At 47.2% G+C, this 22,509-nt stretch overlaps 1 protein-coding gene across 4 annotated transcripts; it reads right to left on the bottom strand.

Annotated features, from left to right (window-relative positions):
* Positions 1 to 1,826: 1,826 nt before the first annotated feature.
* DDX59 (DEAD-box helicase 59) lies at positions 1,827 to 21,839 on the bottom strand. Of its 4 annotated transcripts, none has more exons than XM_060091481.1 (8): positions 21,695 to 21,839; positions 19,751 to 20,571; positions 18,516 to 18,683; positions 15,574 to 15,663; positions 8,945 to 9,196; positions 7,569 to 7,721; positions 6,923 to 7,051; positions 1,827 to 2,281 (listed from the first exon to the last, which is right to left on the bottom strand). In XM_060091481.1, exons 2-8 carry the CDS (start codon positions 20,558 to 20,560, stop codon positions 2,018 to 2,020), a joined length of 1,866 nt encoding a protein of 621 aa, XP_059947464.1. In that variant the 5' UTR covers positions 20,561 to 20,571; positions 21,695 to 21,839; the 3' UTR covers positions 1,827 to 2,017. The 4 variants fall into 4 exon arrangements, with proteins under 4 accessions (XP_059947464.1, XP_059947466.1, XP_059947465.1 ...); XM_060091483.1 differs by lacking the exon at positions 21,695 to 21,839 and adding an exon at positions 21,302 to 21,409; XM_060091482.1 differs by lacking the exon at positions 21,695 to 21,839 and adding an exon at positions 20,778 to 21,114.
* Positions 21,840 to 22,509: the final 670 nt, after the last annotated feature.

A 22,509-nucleotide genomic window follows, 5' to 3' on the forward strand; every position in this document is an offset into this window, starting at 1 on the left:
TTAGCAACACTGGGACCAATGAAAACAAGTTTTAATTTCTGGTCTGTAAATTATTGATATATTAAGGGAGGAAACCACTGCCTTGCAGCCACCTGTCCCCAACAGGAGGGGAGATTGGAGAGGTGGAAGGTGTTGCCAAGATCTCAAGGAGTGAGAGGCTGAGATATGGAGAAGCAGGAAGGACCAGAAAGAGGAGATGGTGGGGGACGAGGAGGGAGGGCAGGGCACGGGTGCCTTCCCTCTTCCCTCTACCCACCGCCCGAGCTGCGCTCTGCACAGCACTGAGGTCTGGTCCGCATAACAAGCCTGTGAGTCAGGGCTCCCTCCCCACCGCTGTCTCCTCCACCTGCTGCCTTGAGAGGTGAGTCTCCAAGAGTGTGGTCCACATGCCCCATGCAATACAAAACCCAGAACAGAGGGCACGCATGGCTGGAAGAAGGTGAACACAGACACAGGATCGTGTGCCCAGCAGTGGGAGCAGAAGCCAGGGTGCCCGCGGGTTAAGCTGCCCAGGGAGGTGATGTTACAGCCCAACAGTACTTGTTTTTGCTTAAATACGTTCCTCTGCGAATGCTGATTTGCAAAGCTTTCTTGTTTTTCTGGTCATACTGCTTTTATCTATCAACACGTCTGAGTCTCCTGAAAAGCTGCCCTTTCTTTGGTGAGTATTACCAACACGTTGACACCGCCTGGTATGTGTGCAGCCTCGTGCTCACTGCTCCTCTGACAGCGCCCTGGGCCTTAAGGGTTGCCGCAGCCTGGTCCCTTGAAATACCGCTCAACAGTCGGCAGACAGAAATGGGGCGAGAGGGAGTCCTGAGGTTTCGTGCTCTCTGGGGAGACTCGGACCCCACTGTTCCCATTGGGTGGAGACCAAACACTAGGGTTTAGTTACCCACATTGGTCCCTCACCCCCGGGGAGGATGCTGAGGATATAATGCTTGTTTAAGTGTCAACATTTACGTAACATACCATCTAACTAACCCAGCTAAACCAATAGTAATGGTTTTTAAAGAAATGAAAGTATTGCTGCATCAAAGCGAAGTGCCCATCCTTCCTCCCAGCGTTTAAAATCATCAGCTGAGAGGTTTGGAAGCCTGAGCCCAGACGGGCCAGCACCTGCCTGTGTTTCTCAGGCCGACCCTGGAGGCCACATGTTTAAGACGGTGCCACCAAGAGATGGAAGAACTCAGACCCAGAGGAGAGCTGCCAGCCCTAAGTGAGAAATACATCTGGGTTTTGTTAAATTACCCAGACTTTAAAGTTGGTTTATTATGCAGTCTGTATGCTCTGAGGGCAGGCACGTCCATGTGTGTCCTGAGCGCTGAACAAATGTCCAGAACATAGTGTGAGCTCAGGAAAGATGTGTGGAGTACACCAATACATTTTTAAAATGTATTTTTTAATCAACTGAATTAACAAAGTGGCGTTAACATAAAACTATATATTGCCATGCAACATTCACATAACTTGACATTGATGAGCAGCCCACATCAGATGTAAAATAAATTTACGTTTATCCAGCCGAAAGGAAAATGGAGAGAGAAAATAGATATTTAACATTTCTTTCAAAAGGAGCACTGACCATTTCTTCCATTTTTTATCATTTACTTTTCTCCTAATATTCATTGATTCAACAATAATCCAGGTGCCAACGTGCATGCAGCACAGTGGATATAAAACAGAAGAATCGCCATCTGAGTCAGGATGTGTGGGTTTCTGGTTCTGATGATAGCTATGAGGAATATTTATTGAAAAAAAAAAAAAGGACTTTTTCCAGAGAGAAGAAATTTTTATTTCATTTAGTAATTCACTTTCTGTTGTTTTTAATTTATGAAAATTAAAAAGGAAAATAAATACAATATTGCTGTATAAATTTGATAGTCCATTAAAACTTTTTACATCATGTTAACTTTTTGTTTCATGTGCATGTCACATTCATCAAACCATACAGGAATAATGTACAGAAATTTCACTGACAATATGCAATAAAAATTATTCAACATGGTATCACAAATCATTTTTGAGAATTACTTTTATCATGTTTTCGAATAATGTCCATAAGATTAGCCCCCGTGACCAGATCATTCTGCGTCTGCTTATCCTTCTGCTGCTCCTTTCTCTTCTGGTCGTGAAGGTAAGGGGAATTTAACAACTGTGGGGGGAGAAGGGACCCTGTGGGTTTCACTCGTTTCGCAATATCCCAGAAGAGTCTTTTCGAGTTGTTATTGATGAAAGTAATCGCTGTTCCATTTTGACCTAATCTCCCCACTCTTCCAACCTGAAATGAAATGCAAAGGACGTTTTCAAAATGTTCACATAGAATCTTATCGTCTCTTGAAAGAAAACGAAGACTAGTATTTACGGAAGCTTCACTAAGATGAACATTTGTTCAGAGAGCATTGAGTTGTTCACCTCAATATACTTGTGAAATCAGTTTAGTGTGCTGCCACTAGCATAGTGTTAAGGAAACAACCCGAACAGAAAATAAGAAAATAAAAATAATAAAAGTGAGTAGTTTGTGAAACTTTTCAGTTATGCACGTGTGTGCGTGTGTGCATATGTGTGCGTGTGTGCATGTTTGTATGTATGTGTAGGGGGTAATGAGACAAAGATATTTCTTATTGTGGGTGGTTTAAAGTAGAAATTTTTTGAAAGCTATTGCATTAAGAGCATCTATCTCCTTTATAGTACTTAAGTGCCTTGAAATGTGAGACTGAAGCAAGTCCATTTTTGCATAGTTATTTCTCATTTTGACAGAGTTAAACAGACACAAATTTGTGGAGACCCGTGAGAAGGAACAAAACGTGTCTCCAAATATACTGAGAAACTCTTCAGAAGGGAGGGAAATACACAATCATGGTCAATTTCTGCTCCTTAATTGAAATGTAGAACTTAAAGTATACTCAGATTATCTAAATGAATAGATAGTTCCCGCCAATATACAGAACATTTTTAACGCTGTAAAAGAAAACTCTAAAAAGGCTGAAAGGGGTGGCCTGCAGAGAATTAGACTGGGGAGAAGTAAGGGGGAGATGCTGTTTTTCAGTATCAGCTTTTGTTTTTACCTGATTTATTTACCTTACTGAGTTGTTTCAATGAAACTAAAAATTAATACCTGCAACTCACAGAATGGGAGAAAATATCTGCAAATCATGTTTCTGATAAGGGTCTCTAGAACATATAAAGAACTTTTACAACTCAAAAGGGGCAACCCAATTTAAAAGCAAAGGATTTAAGCAGACATTCCTCCAAAGGTATACAAATGGCCAATGAGTACATGAAATGTGCAACATCACTGTCATTAGGGAAAGGCAAATCAAAAACACCTCCTATCTATGAACCTGGCTATAATAAAAAAAAGAGTGTCAATGTCGATGAGGATATGGAGAAAATGGAACACTTATACTTTGCTGGTGGGAATGTAAAACATGAAGGTACATGGGAAAACAGTCTGGTGGTTCCCCAAGATGTTCAACAGGGACCCAGCAATTCCATTCCTACGTTTATGTCCAACAGAAATGAAAACACATGTCCACACAAAAACATGGCCTTGGGCCTTCACAGCATTATTCGTAGTAGCCAGAAAGTGGAAACAACCTAAATGTCTAGCAACCAATGAATAGATGGACAAATACGGTGTATCCTTACAATGGGATATTATTTGTCAATAAAATACTACAACGTGTGGACCTTGAAAACATTATGCTAAGTGAAAGAAACAAGTCACAAAAGACCACATACTGTATGATTCCATTTACATGAAATGTCCAGAAGACATAAATCTACCATAGTTGCAGTTGCCTGAGAATGAGGGTGTGTGCATGTGTGATGAGGAACTTGGGATGACTGCTGAGGGGCAAGGGGTTTCTTTTGGGGGCGATGAAAATTTTCTAAAATCAATTATACTGATGGCTGCACCACTCTATGAATATACTAAAAACCAATGAACTGTACACTTTAAATTGGCAAATTGTATAGCAGGTGGATTACATCTGAGATGTAATTTATACTAGATATGTTATACTGAGATAAAAAGCAGTTAAAAATTAACTGCAATGGTCTCCAAATTCTAAAAGATAGCTAGGAAGTTCCCTGGCGGTCCAGTGGTTAGGACTGGGCGCTTTCACTGCTGTGGGCCTGGGTTCAATCCCTGGTTGGGGAACTAACATCCCACAAGCCACGCAGCCCGGCCAAAGACAGCTAATGTTAACAATACAAAATTATTTCTCCAGAAGCTTAGCATCCCTGAAATTAAAAATCAGACACGTGGGAATACTGACTATAATTTTAAATACCCATATCATTTAACCCAGCAGTTCTCCCACTAGGAATTTCTCTTACAGATGTACTTGCAGGAGAGGCCCAGGAAGCTGTGTATATAGGTTGTCACTGCAGCATTATTTAATAACACTGGAAACATCTGATTGTCCCGCAGTGAAGGATTTGTTAAATAACTTACAGGACATCCATATAATACATTCCCATGCAGCCACGAAAATAGAACAAGCCAGATTCAACAAGTAAAAACATTTAAAGAGCTTAGAACAGTGCCTGGCATTAGGCTAAGCACTCAATACATATTAACACTTATTAAATGGCACCTAGTGTGTGTGCTGATAAGGAAAAATGTCTAAGGTCTATTTAATAAAGAAAGAAGGCACAGACAGATGAATGCATAAAGAAGATGTGGTATAAATACACAATGGAACACTACTCAGCCATAAAAAAGAATAAAATCATGCCATTTGCAGCAACCTGGATGGACCTAGAGAGATTATCATACTAAGTGAAGTCAGTCAGAGAAAGACAACTGTCACATGATATCACTCATATGTGGAATCTAAAAAGAAAAAACAACAAAAAAAATGAATTTATTTCTGAAACAGAGAGACTCACAGACACAGAAAACAAACTTACGGTTACTAAAGGGGAAAGGGGGAGTGGGATGAGGGCTAAATTAGCAGTTTGGGATTAACAGATACACACGACTATATATAAAACAGATAAAAAACAAGGACCTACTATATAGCACACAGAACTCTAATCAATATTAGGTAATAACCTATAAGGGAAAAGAATCTGAAGAATATATTTATACACACACACACATAGAGCTGAATCACTGTGCTGTAGACCTAAACTAACACGATATTGTTAATCAACTATACTTCAATAAAATAAATATAGTTCCTCTTGAAAAAAAAAAAAGGAAAAAAGGCACAGAATAGTGGGTATAATAATATGGTCCCATTTATGTGGAAGGTGTGACAGGGCATGCACATCACATCTGTATATAGGCACACACGCATGCATTTACCGTTTCTGCAGTGTGAACTGGGGGAACCACTCAAAGGTAGGAGGGCTTCCTTGAAAAGACTTACCTTTCATTTTATACTTTCGTTATTTGCGTGATTTATTATCGTGTGTATGTGTACTCTGATGATTGAAACAAACAAAAAACACCCGAATACAGAACTAGAAAAGCAGAAGGATCTGTGGCCCCTCTGAGGAGAGGCACGCAGCTCTGCACCTGTCAGCATCCCCGAGGCACACTGCCTGTATTACAGTGGGTGCAGCGTGATAACCGCCAGCCACAGGGCTGACCTGGGGAGAGCAAGAGACAGGTACATAGGTATAAGCAGCATGCTCCATTTAACAAGCAAAGAAGCTTCTTAAGTATTTTAATACTCTAGACAGATTTCTAGCCGAAACTATTATTTTTTTTCTTTTTAATTAATTAATTTATTTTTGGCTGCATCGGGTCTTCGTTGCTGCACGCGGGCTTTCTCTAGCTGCAGCGAGGGGGGCTACTCTTCGTTGAGGTGTGCAGGCTTCTCATTGTGGTGGCTTCTCTTGTTGCGGAGCACGGGCTCTAGGCACACGGGCTCAGTCGTTGTGGCACGCGGGCTTAGTTGCTTCGCGGCACGTGGGATCTTCCCAGACCAGGGCTCGAACCCGAGTCCCCTGCACTGGCAGGCGGATTCTTAACCACTGCGCCACCAGGGAAGCCCCATCCAGCCAAAATCATTAAATTGAAAGGTTGGAGGAAAATAAAGTTCAGTTACGTGAACAATCAGTTCCTGTGGAAAAGTCAAATCCCTGAGGCACGGGTAAATGAGGTGGTACCAAAAAAAAAAAAAAAAAGAAAAGAAAGAAAGGAAAAAAGAGAGAGCGAGCAAGAAGGAGGGAGAGAGACGGCAGACTGCTAGATTATGAAGTCTTATGAAAAAGAAAGCAACAACTCAGTAAGGGCGCTACAGGCATTTCAGTGGGCGGCTCCAGTAAATGTGACATTCAGAGGTGATTCTAAGAACATCAGAGAAAGGCTTTACTTGAAGAGTCTGTAAGTGATGCCGGAGAAGGAAGACAGGTAGCAGTCAGTGAGATAACGTGGCGCTCAGAGAGGCTTTATTTCTGCGAGAAAGAAGAGCTGCTGTTATCTCTGGCAGCAAAGGAAAGGAACCAAACCCTGAAAGGTGAAAGTCTAGAGCGAATACGGGTATGAAGAGGAGACGAAGACATGATTCCTAAAAAAACAAACACTTCAGCAGATCGATTTTATTTTGGCCAGATGCAGCAACTTAAAACAACCTTTTTAAACAAAGCCCTCTTTTTCTGCTTATAAAAGCCATTTAATATGCTCACTGAAGGAAACAAAAAATATAAAGAAAATTAAACTACACCAAAAGCTAATCACTGACATTTTTTAAATAAGCGTTTTAGTTTTATTTCCAACGAATTTTTAATGCATTCTAGGCACCCATATAGTTTTGAAAAACGTAATTTAGTTTATATATTTTAAAAGCAAAAATACATGCAGTTTTATGTCCTGCTTTTTTTTAACTTACCATTGTAACGACAATGCCTTGCATAAGAAAATTCATGAGCAAAATGGTGGTAACATATAAAATCTCTTTACCTGATGCACGTATTCATCCATGCTGGAAGGCATGTCGAAATTGACAACCAGCTTGACGCTGACCAAGTCCAGGCCTCTTCCTAAGACCCCCGTGCTCACGACAACTTCATAGTCTCCTTCAAGTAAACCCTTTCCAAAACAGCAACAAAATTCATTATTGAGGATTTATCTTGAGTGGTTTTCTGTCATTCAGAGTATCCTTTCTTTTCTCAACACTTTCTTCAATACTGTTGTTGCAATACCTTCGCAGTAACTATAGGTCTTAGTACATCTGAGAGACATATGCAGCTTAAAGGCCTTCCGACCCCAACCCCAAATTTTTTCTAATAATTTATTCAGGCAAACCTTTTCCAAAGGTGAATTACTCTATGCCTCAGTCCAAAGTGACCTGATTTCAGAAATGGCAGATTCTGAATGATTAATCTATTTAGTAGACAATCCCTAGGGCACAGGCTTATTGCTCCCAAAACACAGAAGCCAGAGCAAGAGGAACAATTAACTTCACACCGCTGCGTGCCTGAAGCTCTCAGGGTCATTAATAAAAAAAAACGTCTGCTTTAAAAAGCAGCAGATAATATGGTATCTCTTGAAAATGAGGCAAAACAGATTTACAGGAAAGAGAAGAAAACAGAACGCTGGGTGTCACCTTCAGTATGTTTTTCCTTTCCGGCTGTGACTTTTCCGAATGCACAGAGGTGCTTTTCAGACCTGTGATTTTCTGAACGGCCTCGCTCAACAGATCTGCTCCTAGTTTGCAGTCCACAAATACTAACACTGGAGGCTTAAAGAGTTTCTTATCCTGAAACATTAAAAACACATATTTAAAATGATTGCCATAACATAATTTGCAATGGGACGTTTTTCTGAGAGCATTAGTATAAGCTAGTTATCAATAGGTTTACCAACACTGCTAAGAAGGAAAAAAGGCACATTCTGTTAAAATGAGTGTTTTCTTTAAAATATGCACAAACAGAAGGCAAACAGTGTACGTCCTTCACACTTCTGCATCACCTCACTAAAACTGCAGAAATGATTTTAAGTGCAATTTAAAATTTCCAAAATTGTTCGTAAGTCAAAATAAACCATATTTAACTTAATACTGTATTTTTAACAACTACGCTTGTACATACCACCCACTTAACAAATTTCTGCTTAAACCAGTTACTGTTAAAAAAATTCTATTTCTCAAGGACAGAACAGCCAAGAAAGAACTTGTCTTTACCTTATATTTAAAACTACTAAAAATTTTTGAAACAAAAAAATATTCTTTGGGATTAACCTTGATATTTAAATATCTTTCTATAATAATGGGAAAAAAACCAACCTTGCGTCTATACTGCATGTTTTCACAAATAAAAATTTATCTGAACCCTAAAGAATTCTGAAGTAAGCAAAGCAATTTATTATTAAACATCTACAGCAGGTTCCCCTGAAGCTGCATCTAAAAAGCACTCTCTCAAGAACTGTGGAGACGGCTTCTCTGGTGGCCCAGTGGTTAAGAATCCTCCTGCCAAGGCAGGGGACATGGGTTCGAGCCCTGGTCCGGGAAGATCCCACATGCCGCGGAGTAACTAGGCACATGCGCCACTACTACTGAGCCTGCGCTCTAGAGCCAGCGAGCCACAACTACTGAGCCCGCATGCCACAACTACTGAAGCCCACACACCTAGAGCCCGTGCTCCAACAAGAGAAGCCACTGCAATGAGAAGCTTGCGCACCGCAACAAAGAGTAGCCTCCGCTCGCTGCAACTAGAGAAAGCCTGCGCACAGCAATGAAGACGCAATGCAGCCAAAAATAAATAAATAAAATAATAAATAAATTTGTTAAAAAAAAAAAAAAGAACTGTGGAGACTTCCCTGGCGGTCCAGTGGTTAGGACTCCGTGCTTTCACTGCGGAAGGCCCGGGTTCAATTCCTGGTCGGGGAACTAAGATCCCACAAGCCGTGTGGCCAAAAAAACCAAAAAACTGTGAAAAATGCAAGTGCAATCTACAAAGCAGGGCTGACCGCTTTACCACTCACATTCAAGATTTCAAACAGTTTCTTCTTTTTGGCTGGTTCTTCCACCCATAACACAATCTGGCGCACGTTGGAGCAGGGCAGGTTCTTCTCCCCAGCGATGATTCTCACGGGGTCGCGCAGAAGCTGGCTTGCAAGCTGCTCTATGCTGGCTGGAATCGTGGCCGAAGCCAAAAGGGTCTGACAGTCATGAGGCACGTTTTCCAAAACGTCAAGCACTTGCTGTTGAAAGCCCATCTTTAACATGGTATCAGCCTAAACAAAATCATTGTAAAGTTAGTCCTACATGAAAACCCAGAGCCACCCTAGAAAAAAAATGGATACAATTAAGAACGTAAAAAATTTAAAACTCTTGACACGGAAAAATACACCACACTGTCAAAAGCCAAAGGATTAACTGGGGAAAAAAAATATATAAAACTACATATTGTGTAATTACGTTTATAATGATATACAAAGATTTTTATTATGGCATTAGTAATAGTGGCCAAAAAACCCCACCATATACAGCCTAAATATCCAACAGGATGAGACATGGTAAGTAAATTATGGTAGATCCATACCATACAACACAGTGCTAGCATGAAAAATGACCAGAAAGCTCTTTATCCCTGCTAGGAGGAAAGAAGCAAAATAGAGAACACTATGTATAACATGAGGCCATTTGTATATATACTCAGGGAAGTTAATTGCTAACTCTGGAGAGGAGACTTGTGAGCTGGGGGGAACAATTTTATTCTTCATTTTATAGCTTTTTGCAAAGTTTGATCTTTTTTTTTGGCCACACCGTGCAGCATGTGGGATCCCAGTTCCCCAACCAGGGATTGAACCTGCGCCCCCTGCATTTGAAGTGTAGAGTCTTAACCACTGGACCGCCTGGGAAGTTCTTGAATTTTTTTTTTTTACCATGAACATGTATCTATAATAAAATATGATTTCAAATAAAAAAATTTAATTTGGGGGTTTTCACTTCTGTATATACCTCTGTATTGCTGGTTTTTAAAAACAATGAGGGACTTCCCTGGTGGTCCAGTGGTTAAGAATCCGCCTTCCAATGCAGGGAATGAGGGTTCAATCCCTGGTCTGGGAACTAAGATCCCAAATGCCGCAGGGGCTCGCATGCCGCAACTACTGAGCCCGTGAACCCCAAGTGCAGAGCCCACGTGCTCTGGAGCTCGCACACCGCAACTATGGAGCCCACACGCTCTGGAGCCTGTGTGCCACAACTAGAGAGAAGCCTGTGCGCTACAACGGAAGACCCCGCGTGCCGCAACTAAGACCCAACGCAGCCAAAAATAAATAAACATTAAAAAAAATAAAAACAATGAATGTATTGCTGAAAAAAAGAGAAAAAAATTTTTTAAGTTTTTAATTTTAAAATAAAGTTAAGGCTATCTTGATTTTCAAATATAATCTGGGTGCCTACAATTTTGGAAAATAAGACATTGAATTGTTTTAGTGTCCACTAATGTGCTGTCCATTAGACTGAAGCTTGATCACTTGTTTTAATATTCATTCTATGACATTTAAAAAATATGAAATTATCATGATGGTCTGGGTTTGATCCTGGCTCTACCTATGACCTCAAGCAAGTTAATGAAGAGCTTTAAGCCTTACTTTTTCCCTTTATAAATGGAAATGATAATAGTAACTACCTCCTGGGGCTGTGATGAGGATTAATGAGATAAAGTATATGAAGTACCAGCAAGGTCCTTCTCAGTGTTTCAACAAACTAGCAGACAGAGAGAACACACACCCACTGTGTGCCTGCAAACATCTCCACGTTCCTCAGTAATCCCACGAAGCCCCATTCATCTCAGTAGATGGCCTTGCTTCTCCTGGTTCAGGAGAAATAAATTCCTTCAGTTTCTCTTCTCACCCAAACTTCCTGGAAGAGTCCTCCAGCCCTGCGTGCGGTCTCCCTCCCCCACCTCCCCGCCCTCCCCCGACTGTCTGGTCCAGGGCTCACCTCCCGCCCCTCACCGGCTCCTTCGGGTCTTCAATCACTCTCCAGGTGCCACATTCAACAGCCATTTTTTTTTTTTTTTTTTTTTTTTTGCGGTATGCGGGCCTCTCACTGTTGTGGCCTCCCCCGTTGCGGAGCACAGGCTCCGGACGCGCAGGCTCCGGACGCGCAGGCTCAGCGGCCATGGCTCACGGGCCCAGCCGCTCCGCGGCATATGGGATCCTCCCAGACCGGGGCACGAACCCGTATCCCCTGCATCGGCAGGCGGACTCTCAACCACTTGCGCCACCAGGGAGGCCCTCAACAGCCATTTTTAAGTCTTTGTCTAACTCTTTTTAAGATGCAATTATTATTTGAAGAGTATACTTTTTAAAAAATTATTTATTATTTATTTATTTTTGGCTGTGTTGGGTCTTCATTTCTGTGCGAGGGCTTTCTCTAGTTGCGGCGAGCGGGGGCCACTCTTCATCGCGGTGCACGGTCCTCTCACTATGGCGGCCTCTCTTGTCGCGGAGCACAGGCTCCAGACGTGCAGGCTCAGTCGTTGTGGCTCACGGGCCCAGTTGCTCCACCGCATGTGGGATCTTCCCGGACCAGGGCTCGAACCCGCGTCGCCTGCATTGGCAGGCGGATTCTTAACCACTGCGCCACCAGGGAAGCCCTATTATTATTTTTAAATACTAGAAATAATAACGTGCTTGCTGTAGAAAACTTGGTAAACAAAACCAAGTAGAGAAAGCCACACTCGCCCATCGTCCCACTACCCGGACACCAGCACTGCTTCACTTACTTTCCATTTCCTAACTGTGTCTGGAAACCCTCCCCCGCCTCCCTACAGCCACCACCCTGGCTCAAGCCCTCCCCTCCCTCCTGGGAGCCAGCCTTCTTGCTCAAAGGCTATTCTCCACGTGGAGAATATGAGTCTGATTATAATACACTCAGGCTTAAAATCCTTTAAAGTTTCCCAGTGTCTACAGAATAATGTCTGAATTCTCAAGGCCAGGAGAAAATGAAAATGAACTACAATGACTATGGTTATTTATGGTTATTTCAATGGGAATATGGGTGTTTTTCCTCCTGTTTCTAATTTCTTTTTTTTTTTTTTTTTTGGCTGCGTTGGGTCCTTGCAGGCGGACTCCCTCCAGCTGCGGCGAGCGGGGGCCACTCTTTGTCGCGGTGTGCGTGCCTCTCATTGCGGTGGCTTCTCTTGTTGTGGAGCATGGGCTCTAGGCGCACGGACTCAGCAGTTGCGGCTCGCGGGCTCCAGAGCGCAGGCTCAACAGTTGTGGCGCACAGGCTTAGTTGGTCCGCGGCATGTGGGATCCTCCTGGACCAGGGCTCGAACCCATGTCCCTCGCATTGGCAAGCGGATTCTTAACCACTGCGCCACCAGGGAAGTCCCTCTAACTTCTCTTTAATGTACGTGGATTACTCATAGAATACAGTTGTTATTCAAACTGCAGAATGGGCCATGAATAGCATTTTTTAAAACCACAAAATAGGATAGAATAAAACATATGAGAATAGAGAAATCACATGTCACAAGGTTAAGTATTGTTTCATGAAAGTTCTGTTTCATTTACACACACACACACGCCCCCACCTAAACAATATTCATGACTGGTTCCCATCTAAACTATATTTTTTGAAAGCCATTATCAATCACATCTTGGGAAAATCTTACTCTTTCTACACCTCAGTTTCCACTTATAAATCTATTTCCTACCTACCTTAGAGGGATGTTAACAGATTAAAATGTGGGGGAACATGTACTTTAAAAAACCTCTTAGAGGGCTTCCCTGGTGGCACAGTGGTTGAGAGTCCGCCTGCCGCCTGCCGCCACCCCAGACCCACAGAACCAGAGCATCCAAGCACGAGCTCTGGTTCTCCATCTCAGCCACTGGGGAAACGGCAAACGGTGCGCCTGGTCACCGGGTGGAGCAGGGAACACACTGCAGGAGAAGGACGGTCTGCGCACGGGCCCCCGGAGCAGAGACGAGGGGGCCTGAGGTCTGCAGGGCGGCTCCAGACGGAAGGTTCTGAGTCACGGACACGGAACAAAGGAAGAGCAGGCGGAGGGGGTGGGAGAGAATCCTCGGGACACGGGGGACGCGGAGGGTGACAGCAAATTTTCCTAATTCTAAAGGATTGCCTTAGACTTCCGGCCTGACCATTCCTGTGTCTGGCCCCCTCCCCCCGCCCCCGGAACAGTGGCCTCTCTCCCCAGGGACATCATTTGTTCCCAGTTCCCTCTGGGCTCTCAGACCACCTCTCCGTTCACTGACTTGTCTTCAGCTGCACAAGGCAGAGCCTCAGCCCACTGCTTGTCCCTCTCAGCTTCCCCCTTAGAGAAGCCAGCGCATCCCGCGGACTCTCACGCATGGGTCTGGTACCTGCCCCTCCATCCAGCACCCACGTGAAATTCCACTCTCCAAAACCAACTCGAGTGTGACCACCAGGCCCCAGCCCGTCCCCGTGGGCCCTAAATCAAGGCGCACCCCACCCACCTTCGTCCTCCCGTGTGTCCGGTCATCACACGACCCGTAAGTGATTCACTGTGACCCTCAGGCGAACCCCGATGCCTGCCTCCAGCCCGTCCCCGACCTTCCCCCCTCGTCGCTGGCTGGCTTTCTTCTTCCTCCTCTAATTCCCCCGCATGGGCAGCAGACCCGGTAAACCACCACTTCCCACGTGGCACACCCAGTAATCTAAGCCTCACCGCCCCCAGGTCACGGCCACACTCCCCTGCATCCTCCCTTCCGGGTCCTCTGCAACCCGACCCGCCAGCCACCGGCTTCACCTCCCGTTACTTCTCACGCAGGACCCTCAGGCCGGCCCGTCTCCGACCCGACCGAGTCTGCTTGCCTGTCTCTTCACCTGGGGCACTGGATGCATCCTCTAGTCTTCTAAATCCTCCTCCCTCTTCCGAGGCTCAGGTCAAGTCCCGTGACCTCTGAGAAGCCAACGTACTGACCCTCTCGTTTCTCCTGAAACCCTGAGCACGTACACGGTCCTACTGACAGCTTGCATCGGGAGAGGGCAAACCTCGGCTCTCGGGACGAATTCAGACCTTCACCTGCTTTTGTGAACAGGGCACCTTGCGGGCTTGGAGGGTGTTTAAAGCTTCTTTGTGACGCCACCCATCTCACCCAGAGCTCGTCCCCTGCACCCAAGGAGCACCTCTGTGCTGACTTCAGCTTCAGTATGTGACCGATTCTGCTGTTGAGCAGCGCCTCTCCCCTGACCACACAGGAGCCATGTCCCCAGTTGCCGAGGAGCTGGGCATCGGTGCACTTCTGCCGGACAGCACTCCTCGGGCACCATCACCTTGAGCGCAGCCCTGGTGTGCCAGGGAAACCTTGTTAACATAAGAAAACGAAAATGCTCTGAAGAGAGCGGGGCATGAATAAATTCTCTACGAGGAGGATCATCCTCAGGCTCATAAGACGGGGAGGGGAAACCTAAGGACATGGGCTTATCCACAGGGGAAACCCAGCCACACGTTCAGGGTGGCAGGAAGAATGACAATCCAACACAACAGATCAGGTCCCCCGAAGGCCAGGCCAGGAAAACGCGGGCTTGGCAGTGCTTTCTAAAGGACTGGATATTATTTTACATTTATACGGGACTTTTCAGTGGGAGACGTTTTCACAACCACTGCTCTTCCTTGCCACGACTCTGGAAAATGAAATGACCCGCCCAAGGTCTCACAGCAGGCGCAGTAAAGGCTCAAGCCCCCGTCTTCTGGGTCTTGGCTGTGTTGCAGCCACACCCTCTGCTGTCCCAAGGCTACTCCCTGGCGCCACAGACGCAGGCCAGGTTGCTGTCACTGGTCAGCACTGATCACTGCTGGGTAACCCCAAGCCTCTGCCCCGTCACAGCCAGCGGGACGAGCGTGCAGGCAGCACAGCCATGCCCCGTCCGGTTGGTACATGGATTATCATCAAATAATAACACATTTACTTCTTATTAAGCAAGGCCAAAGTATAAAAATGCCTATGTGCTCTATGCAACACAGAAAATCACAACCACAGACACCTGTGTCCACATAGACAAAAATAAAGAAGCTCCTCCAACTAAGCATCATTAGCTACTTCCAAAATTCCTGCTGAGTTATTTGCCACTGATTTCTTTCTCTTTTTTTGTAGACAAATGACACCCAGCATATTTTAAAGAACTTCACCCTTGAGAATACAGTATACCTGTTAAGTTTACATTTTCCATCAATTGGGACAAGACAGTGCTGGTTTCCTTTTAGTTTAGCGGCAGTGCCACACAGGCACCAGCTTAAGAACCACTATCGCCGATTAAAAAAAAATCCCCGGGCCTCCCTGGTGGCGCAGTGGTTGGGAGTCCGCCTGCCGATGCAGGGGATACGGGTTCGTGCCCCGGTCTGGGAGGATCCCACATGCCGCAGAGCGGCTGGGCCCGTGAGCCATGGCCGCTGAGCCTGCGCGTCCGGAGCCTGTGCTCCGCAACGGGAGAGGCCACAACAGTGAGAGGGCCCGCGTACCGCAAAAAGAAAAAAAAAAAAAAAAAAAAAAAAAAAATCCCTGAATTGTTTTCCTTTGGGAGAGAAAATGCCTGATTATACAATGCAATTATATAACTATAACGCGCTTTTCACAGATTATATAAAACACTGTTTTTAAACACCACTACTTACTTCATCCACTACTACAATTTTTATACCGCCAAGTTCTACAGCGCTCTGCTTTATTATATCCAGAAGTCGCCCAGGAGTTGCTATGATAACCTGAACGAAAGAGAAAAGGCAAATTAGAAAGTTCGATCAGGTTCATTCACTCACGTATTCCTTCATTGTACAGTTCCTGAGTGGCCAATGCATGCCAGACTCTGGTGTAAGTGCTCGGAGCTCGATGATGAGTAAGTCAGACTTGGTCTCTGTTCTCCTGAAAGTCACGACACTAAGGAAGACACAGAGCAAACACGTGCTCACGAGGATGAGGACAGGACGTGATAAATGGAGGGACGCACTCAGTGCTGCTAAAGCACAAGCCAACACCCACAGGGGTAGCGGGAGTTAGCATGACGGGCAGGTCCAGGGAGAGGGAAGGGCATCCTGACCAGTGAGGCTCGGAGGCAGGGAGGCTGGCGTGGGTGGAGGGGGGCCTGAGAACCTGGCAGGGGCCACACCGGAGGGCCTTACGAGCACGCTCACCGCTATCTGGCTCCGTGAACAAGTGCAAACCCCTTGCCCTCTCCGGGCCTGCTATTTCACTTTTAAATTACGAGGCTGGGTACAATGAACTCTAAGGTCACTCAAGGGCCTTAAGAGTTTTATAATATATTAGCTGAAGTTGTGGTTAAAAGTAGGGGCTCTTTAGTCAAAACTTGAGCAGGAATCGTGGCTCCAGCATTTAATAATGGTGTGAGTCTCTCTTCTCCCGTCCTAAGATGGAAATGCTAAAAACTATGGTGAGGATTAAATGAGACAGTGCCGGGATCACTCTGGTGCAGTTACAAATGGCCTCCTATGTTCAGCTGTACCCACTTTTCCAGTCCACACCCGCACAGCGGTAACATAGCCACGGATGATAATAGGTCTGTATCCCCAGAACACAGGGTTTGGCGTGGGTACTTCAGACATCCACAAATACCAAGTCAATTTTAATTACTTTGACTTGACTTCACTCCTTCTCTTCCATTTTCCCCTCTGATGGTTTGGAAGCTATCAACTTCTTTTTCAATCTTTGAGTGCTTCTCCTTGAATGTCAACAAATCTGTAACTTAATATAAAGTTAATCAACACTTTTAGCTTGTTCTTGAAAGATCCAGGGCGATGTTTTACCGCGACTGCATCTCGCCTGCCCTTACACGCTGTGGGATGGTATTCACCCCATTATTTTGAAACCATGGCTTGTTCCTGGTCACTGTTCGCTCGGCCTGTGTTTGTTTAGCTTCGCCCACACACTTAACTGCCGACTTCGCACTAGCTTCCTTCCACCCCCTCAACCTTCCTCTCTGGAATCTTCTTGATCTGCAGAAGGCTTCCTCCAGAAGTTCCTTTAGATGGTCCACTGGCAATACACTCTCTTGGTTTTGTTTATCTGAGTAGGTCTTTGTCTTGTCCTTACTCTTGAAAGATAGCTCTGCCGAGAACACAGACGCTTCAGTTGCTTTTCCTCCCAGAGGGTAGGTGTCTGTGAGTCCTGGCCTGGGTGGCAGGGGGAGCGGCAGCCGGGCGAGGAGGGGTGAGGCCATGCAGGGCAGAGTCCAGGGAGGAACACCGGTGACATGCCGGGAGATGGGGCAGAGAAATAACTACATAAAGGATAAGGGATGGCAGGTTTCTCATCGTCAGAGTCACCAACATGGGAACAGAAAACGTAAAAGGAACCTTGTGATGAATGAGAACTGGAAGTTACCAACATGAACTCATGGTCTCGGATAGTCTGAGGTCCCAGAAGCAATGACAGTTCAACAGCAAGGAGCCCAGGGAGAGCCCAGGTCTCGGTTTCTGAATACTATTCTCCACACCGAAGGAGCCAGGGCTCCGTGGAGAGAGCTCCCGGGCTGAGGCCAGGAAAGAACGAAGTACATACAGAACATCTTCTTCAGATGGAAAGTAAGAAGGTAGTCAGAGGATGACAGGGATATAATAAAAGGGCACAGACACCAGCCGGAAGGTGCTCCCGCGGGTCAAACAGGTTATAACCCTGTAAAAAAAATAGGGAACCACGAGTCCGCACTGATATAAAAAACTAAGTAAGTAGGAAGTGTGGGGAAGCTCCATAAATTTACAACCTGAAAGTGCTCCCCTTAAAATACTTACTCAACACAAAAGGTACACACTCTACAGTTTTAACTTGACAAGATAAAAGCACCAGTAAAAGGACAAATTGAAACTGTGCGCCATCTAAAAGGATACAATGAAAAGAAAAGCATCTCCTCTGTGGTGTTCTGTTAAAGAACTAAATTCAAGACCCGTAACTTGAATCTAATCAGTTGAAGGCTGTTCTTCCAAGTAAGCGGCTTATAATCCTTAAAAAGTCCCAAGATCCTGAGAAAAAAGGAAAGACCGGCTCCAAACTGAAGACACCGAGAGAGACATGACAGCTACAAGCAACGGAAGACTCTGAACTCGACGGAAAAAAGCTGATGGGACAACTAGCAAAACCGGAGCGGGGTCGGAGGCGGTGGTACCGACGTTCATGCATCCCAACGGACCCGCGTGAAGTTCCTGGGTCTGTAACTGGATTGTGATGATGAAGGACAATGTCCTTGTTTGTAGGAATCACACTCTAAAGTGTATCAGCCACGATCCCGAGAGAAGGCCCGCCTTTCGGAGATTCATCTTCTCAACCGTGAAAGAGGGGATACGCCACCCCACCTCCCAGAGCAAACGCAATGATTAAAGGTGGTAATGGCTGTGAGAACATCCGACCGCGTTGGGAAAACAAAAGGCACCTCCCTGACCGGTGCTCCTGTCCTTCCCCACAGAAAACGAACTTTAAAATTAAGGCTCACGTGGCAAGACTTCAAAGGCCACCTAAAATCACACTCTGAAGTTCCTCAGGGGGCGAAAACCCTTAGTTCCTGCATTGTTTAGGTCCTCTGCAAAGGCGTTCGGTCCAGGGAGCCCACCTGAACGCGCTGGCGCAAGCGATGGAGCTGCGGGGGGGCGGGCAGGCCCCCCACCAGGAGCGCGGTCCTCATGCGGGGCAGGCCGCTCATCAGTTCCTTGGCCTGGCGCTCGATCTGGATGGCCAGCTCCCGCGTGGGCGTGAGGACGAGCGCGGATGGCATCCTGCTCTGCAAAGATGTGAAACACACCAGCAATGAGCTCTGCAGCTGTGGACACAAGCCTCAAGGCAGCCCCAGGAGCACTTTTCTTTGAAAGTGGTCCCATCAGCCCACCGGCCTTCTGCTCAACTGCAGAATTCTCCTCCAAAACGAGCATAAATTGCACCCATTTCTCACATAACACGGACAGACAATGAAAGACCACCATCAGGACCAGGGAGAGGCATCTGCCTCAATCAAGGGGGGAAAACTGAAGCCTGGCTTCCCATCGACTGGACCGTGCGACCTCCAGCCGGCCTCCTCGGAAGAGAAACCTGCCGGTTGCCCTGAAGATCTGGGTGAAGCCTGGCATCCTACCCTCGATTTCCCCTCAGCGCTCTTGTAGACTCACTTCTTTGTCAGGTGACCTTACTTATACAAACATTCTATTTTGGTCTTCCAGTGAGTTTCGTCTATATTTTGAAAATCTAGTCTTTTATTTTTTTCTCACATTATCTTCTACTACACTTTAGTGTTCCAAAATTTCCTCTATCTCTTCTCCCTTCGCCTACATTTCTCACTCCTTTCCCCCCTTGCCATCCTCCAAACCTCACAAACTCTAGTACTTGGCAAATAATTACTTAAAACGTCTGTTAAACTAATTACGTGCAGGAGTGCTTATAAGCCAACGAGTAAGGCAAGGTGGTATCATTTTAAGACGAAACGCAGGTCACGCTTAGTGGTATATTTTGAAACTCTACAATAGTGTTCTGACTTTGGTATCAGGTTTTTCGAAACACAAAATCGAAGCAGGCTAGACTGACACAAAAATCACAGCTCACCTGGTCAGCAGGATTTTCGCCCCAAACCCAAAGCCTGTTCCTTGAATAGAAAATTTGTTAAAAAGACAACACTTTGTGAGGAAAGCAATTTTTTAGACCTTCAATGAAGAGACTGGTTCAGTATAATAAAATTTAGTCCCAGTGACTAAAGGTCTAAGTACTTGGTTTCAGTTTGCAATTTTAACGTAGTTGAGGATGACACTTGGTAAACACCTTGACTGTTCCTGAGGCTCATACAGGTGAGCTCTACCTTACCTGAAAGAGAGCTCGCATGATGACGGGAAGCAGGAAGGCGGCCGTCTTCCCAGAGCCGGTGTCCGCGCTGGCCAGCACGTCTCGGCCCAGAAGCCCCAGGGGGACCATCTGCATCTGGATGGGGGTGGGGACCTCGTAGCCCGAGGTCTTCAGGTTGAGGTTTAAGGCCTCAGGGAAGCCGCAATGCTCAAAGTCAATGATGGGCCTGGGGACGCCTGGCCCTTGAACCACGATTCCCAGCTGCCGTCTGAGGTTTTCAATCTGGTCCTCCCGAAGGTTCGAGATGAAGGCGTGCTCGGTGTAGACATACGAAGCAGGACGTGGAGCCGCTGGCCCAGAACCCGCTTTCTGTGGACCGCCCGGCGCTAACTGCTCCTCCGTTCCGCTCACCTGCAGAAGGTGTTTTGCTTTACACTCCAGGCTACACACGTCTTCATCCGTCTCATTGCAGATGTACTCTCCGTACCGCCCGCATACCACGCACACCGGCTCCCCGGGCTCGGCCTGGCGCTGCGTTTTGGAGAAGGACTTCACCGGCTCTTCGAGGAGATCGCTGTCCTGCGCCCGCTGCCCGGGTCCAGCCAGACCCCCCTCAGGCACCTGGCTGGCAGGCCCGGGGAGAGGGCACGGCTGGGCACCGTGATGCGCCGCTAGTGCAGCTTCTTTGGTACCTGAGGCATCATCGGCTGGACCATCCCCGCCTGCACCCAGCTGGGGGTCTTCTGCTTCTGGTTTGACTTTCTTGGCTGCACAACTTCCACCATCATCGTTAGCATTCCGCCTGACTTTCAGGGATCTTGGAACGAACATCCTTCAATATTCTGTGGAAGAAATTATACACTGAGATTTATTTTACCCTCAATAAAGTCACAGATAAAGAACCCTAATTTCATCATGTCCCCAGGTTTTGCCTCAAAAGAACAAAGAAGGCGATGCTCCCATCAAGCTTCCCTTCCGCCCCCACCCAAGTCCGCCGGGTGAAGACAGTTCTGTCTGCATACACTGCACACGGCTTCACACCACTGACCTCCGTCTGTGGACTGACGTGCACTTTGACATACCAGACATCACAGAAATTCTGGGGTAAACCCTTCTGTTACACGTTCACAAACGAAAACACAAAAAGAAAAAGGTCTACTTCACAACTGGAGTCTTTAAAACGAAGCCACAAGCATCACTAGTAACACGTGTGCAGCAGTTACTAGGTTCCAAGGTCAGAGCTGAGCGCGAAGTACGCACGCGCGTTCTGTTACGTTGCACCCTGCGTGGGTTCAGTTCTCACGGGGGACTCAGCACCTGGAGGCTGAGGGACTTGAAGCTCACACCGTCTCAGCGTGTGCAAGCCTCCAACCACAGCGCTTCCCATTTACAACAAAACAGGTTTCTGCAAAATGACAGCGTTTGGTAAACAGACTTTTAACCTAATTTGGGGGCTGCCAAATATGCTAAGAAACATTTTTCTCAAAACAAAAATTCTTAGGATATATTGCCAGATTCCATTTTTCCAGAAAAATTCCAACGAAATTACAAGTTAAGGTCTAGGGTTACCACCTCAAGTCTCCGAAAAGGTCAAGGGAGGGGAAGGGCGGCTGCACTCGAGAGGGAGGAGCTCGGAACGCAGGTCCTCGCGACGGAACAGAGCCGGAGCGGGCGGGGCTGAATACGCGCTGCTCCTGTTCGCGCCAACGCCCCTCCCCTCCCCTGCCCCCGGCCGTCGTCCCTCCCCCCGACGTCAACCCCCTCGTGCGTCGTCCCCCCACCGCAGTTCCGCACGCAGAGGCGCGTGACGTCACGGCGCTGCCATGGCCCGGGCTTGGGGGGTAACAGGGAGGGGGAGGGGACTGCGCAGGGCCCGTCCCGCCGCCGCGGCTCGGCGCCCGGGTCCCGCACGAGAGGAGTAGGACGGGAGGCAAGCCCGAGCCTTGGGGCCGGGGGCACGCTCACCCGACTGCGGCCGCGTCCGCTCCCTCTCGGGGCGGCTCCCCCTTGAGGCGCTGGGCCGGGCTTCCGGCCGCTGAGCCCGGGCCACGCGGCCACCCTGCAGCTGGGAGACCGTGCGGAGCGCATAATCCACTTCTCCGGCTTTTGGGATGCGCCGCGGCGCACGGGGAAGGCGGAGCCCGACGGAGAGGCCGGAAGGGAGGGGGCGGGGCGGGCAGTTCCGCGCGTTTTCCACGCCCCTTTCCCGGCTTCCGGCTGGTTGTAAATCCCGGAGACTGGTTTGAGCGGGCGGGTTCCGTGGGGAGGGGCAGGCGTGGGGATCCTCTTGGAAAATTTGCGTAATCGAGTGGGCGGGGCTGGAGGAAAAGAGTCAAGGTGCCGGGAAAGGGGCGGGGCGGGGCGGGGACGAGGGTGGGAGTGGGGGGGTTGGCAAGCTTGGAGGCGGGTGTGGGGGGGGGGGGTGTTGCGGGGAGTGGGTGAGGCCCTGTGGGCCTCGAACCCTGATCTGCTTCTAGCTGGCGAATAACTGGAATTAACGGAGCAGGTTTAGTGGGCACGTGAGATACTCTGGACCTTTCCACCCGCCCCACCCGACGGCGGGGATAGTCACACAGTCACGTGCCGGGTGGGTCCCGGGGGGGGGGTCGCACTTCGCTGGAACTGGTCCCCGAGCCGCTGGCAGTGAAGTGATGGGGAAAGCGCGGGACCGGAAGGAGGGACTCGGGGCTCCAGGACTTCAGCACTTTCAGGCTAATACTGGATGCCCTCGAAATCACATGTTGAGCAAATATGTAAGATTTAAAGCACACTGAGAAAAC

Source organism: Mesoplodon densirostris, chromosome 2, assembly GCF_025265405.1.
Source record: "Mesoplodon densirostris isolate mMesDen1 chromosome 2, mMesDen1 primary haplotype, whole genome shotgun sequence".
Classification (NCBI taxonomy): Eukaryota; Metazoa; Chordata; class Mammalia; order Artiodactyla; family Ziphiidae; genus Mesoplodon; species Mesoplodon densirostris.